The sequence below is a fragment of the Alligator sinensis genome, unplaced genomic scaffold (genome assembly GCF_000455745.1).
Source record: "Alligator sinensis unplaced genomic scaffold, ASM45574v1 scaffold1542_1, whole genome shotgun sequence".
NCBI lineage: Eukaryota > Metazoa > Chordata > Crocodylia > Alligatoridae > Alligator > Alligator sinensis.
Window position 1 is genome coordinate 1,106,180 of NW_005842452.1, and position 2,712 is coordinate 1,108,891.

Here is a 2,712-nt window from a genome sequence, read left to right on the forward strand (position 1 = left end):
GTGGGACCCGTGTGAGGGGCGGAGCTGGCAGGTAGGGAAATGGCGGGGTGCGGGGGGGGGGTTGTGGGAGAGAGGAAAGTGGGCAGAGATACGGAGGGTGGGATGGGAAGGGCAAGAGAAGGGATGGGGCGGGCAGCAATGGGGGGGATGCCAACCTGGTCAACGCCAGCCCTGTGCTGGCCCGGAGACCGCAGCATGGCCCGGGCAGGGCGGGGGCTGTTCCCACGCCCCCGTGACAGCGGGATGGGAGTCTCCCTGGCAGCTGGACGCTGTGTTCCCAGTGCAGGAAGTGAGAGGGGACAGGCTGGGGCCGGGCGCGGGCACCGAGGGCACCTGGGCATCCTCTGCTCTGCTCTCTGCACCCTCTGCCCTGCCTGCTGCGGGCACGAGTCAGCCCCGAGCCCGCCAGGCCCTTCTCTGCCTCATACGCCACACATGGGACCCCCATGGGGGATTTTACTCCTGGGTTCTCCTGCCCTGGCTCAGATGCAGACACATGCACTCACACAGACACACGCATGTATACAGACATACATGCACACAAACACGCTCACACACACATGCATGCAGATGCACATGCACACACACAGATACACACACGTAGGCATGCGCACCCACACATGCACACACACCTGTGCACATGCAGATGCGCATGCACACACAGACACAGGCAGGCAGACATGCAGATGTGCACACAGATGCATACAAACATGCACGCAGGCATGCACACGCATGCAGGCAGAATTGCATGCCCCTGCACAGATGTGACACGTGCAGACATACACATGCTGTGCACATACCCAGGCACAGGCATGAACACATGCACATGCACGCGCGCACACACACGCATGCAGAGCCAGGACCTGGGCTGAGATTAGGTAGCTCATTGCACACCTGGGCAGGAGAGAGGCTCGACTCCCACCCCTCTGCCCCCACCCCCAGGTACAGCCTTGGCACTCAGAGGCAGCTCCCAAGTCACTTGGCAGGAGCCCCTTGCGCTCGGCACTGTGCAGCGAGTCTGGGACAAGGGCACATGGCCCCTCTAGTCCAGCCGAGCCTGGGAACCGGGTCAGACCCATCCCTGGCACCTCCCACGGGGACCCGCTCTGCGCCCGGCCCCCAGATCCCCAGGGGTCCCCTGTCCTGGACCACCCCTGCTCCCAGGGGAAACTCTGACCCTCCCCGAGCAGGGCTGGGCGGGGGTCACACCTACCCTGCACGTGCCTGGCGCCCGGGCACTGCCCCTCCGCCCCAGCACCCGAAACAGCACATCCAGCGTGTCCCGCGGCTTCATGGCCCGGCTGTGGCCGGCCTGGGCAGCCCCTCGCCCTGTCAGCAGGGGAGCGGGGTCCTGCTGGCCAGCGCCTGCCTGCCCGTGGGATCGGACGTGCAGCTGGAAACAATGAGGCAGGGCCGGCCCGCGGCAGGACGGGGCTTCCTGACGCACAATAGCTCCTTCCCGTGGCGCTGAGGTCATTGCCATGGCCCAGGGCCTGCCAGGGTCCGGGGTCCGCAGTCGCCTGGGGCTGGCCCAGGCAGGCTGCATGCCCCGCAGTGGACCCAGGCAGGCCAAGGGAGCCCGAGGAGCCAGGGGAGAGGGCAGGCTGAGCCCCGTGGGGTTCGTGACACCAATGACACCGCCAGCATCGGCCCTGAGCCAGGCAGGATGCAGTTCGGCTCCGGCCCACTCCCGGGGCTGGACCTCGGGTTGGCGTCAGCGCCAGGGCCTGCCAGGGACGGGGCAGGGTGGGGGCCGGCCGCGCGCGCTGACATCAGCACTCAGCAGGGAGAGGCCGGTGCACAGGGGGGCACAAGGACGTGTGCACATGCACATGTGTGCAGGCAGCCACCACACGTGCAAGCTGGCCCGGACCTGCACACGTGTGTGGCCGCATCGCACGCAGCGCTGCCCCATACAGCCTCCCACACACCTGCTGTGACACACGCAGCCTCCCCCAGCTCCAAACACACACAGCCCCTGCACTTGGGCACGCACACGTGCCGCCCCCCCACCCCACACACACACACACACATTCTCTGCCTGCCCCCAACCTGGCCTCTGCTTTGCTGCCTCCGTGTCCTCCTCCGTGTCCTCGCCGGGACCTCGGGCTGGGATGTGCCTTGCCTGGGCCAGGGACTTTCCAGGCACTTGGTGCCCCCGCCCCGCACCAGGCCTGGCCCCAGCCCCTGCTCTGGCTCCGATCCAAGGGGCTGGGAACCCCCGGGGGTCCGGGGCACCCCGCTGCGCGCCAGGAGCTGCACAACCACGGCTCGCACCCCCGGGGCCATCCTTGAGCCCCCAGCCCATGCACCCCTACGGAGCACCCCAGGCCCTTCAGGAGCAGAGCAGCCCGCTCCAGCGGGCCAGGGCGAGGTCCCTGCTGTGGCCCCCCCACACCCCAGGGCGGGTCCTGGGGCACCGTAATGCTGCTAATATTCGGGCTGTGGTTCCCCCCTGCAGTGACTCCCCTGCTCAGGGCTGTAAAAGCAGCCTAGCCTCTCGCAGCTCCCGCCCCTCTTCTGGAGCCAGGGCCAGGCCTCCGCAGTGCGGCCCCCGGCCCCGAGGCTGCCGCGGTGCAAGCCCCTGTCCCACCAGGCCTCTTGCACGAGGCCCCTGTCCTACAAGGCCCTGCCGCACGAGCGCCCCGTGGTACGAGGCCATCGCGCGAGACCCCGTCACACGAGCCCGTCGCACGAGTGCTGCCACTCGAG

At 68.0% G+C, this 2,712-nt stretch overlaps 1 protein-coding gene across 1 annotated transcript in view; it reads right to left on the reverse strand.

Moving 5' to 3' along the window:
- Positions 1–2,706, reverse strand: part of TNS2 (tensin 2) — a 19,866-nt gene extending 17,160 nt beyond the window's left edge. The window contains exon 1 of the mRNA XM_025212273.1: positions 1,214–2,706. Coding sequence (XP_025068058.1) covers positions 1,214–1,546 — 333 coding nt within the window. The 5' untranslated portion in view covers positions 1,547–2,706. The remainder of the gene's footprint in view (positions 1–1,213) is intronic.
- Between the last annotated feature and the right edge of the window lie 6 nt (positions 2,707–2,712).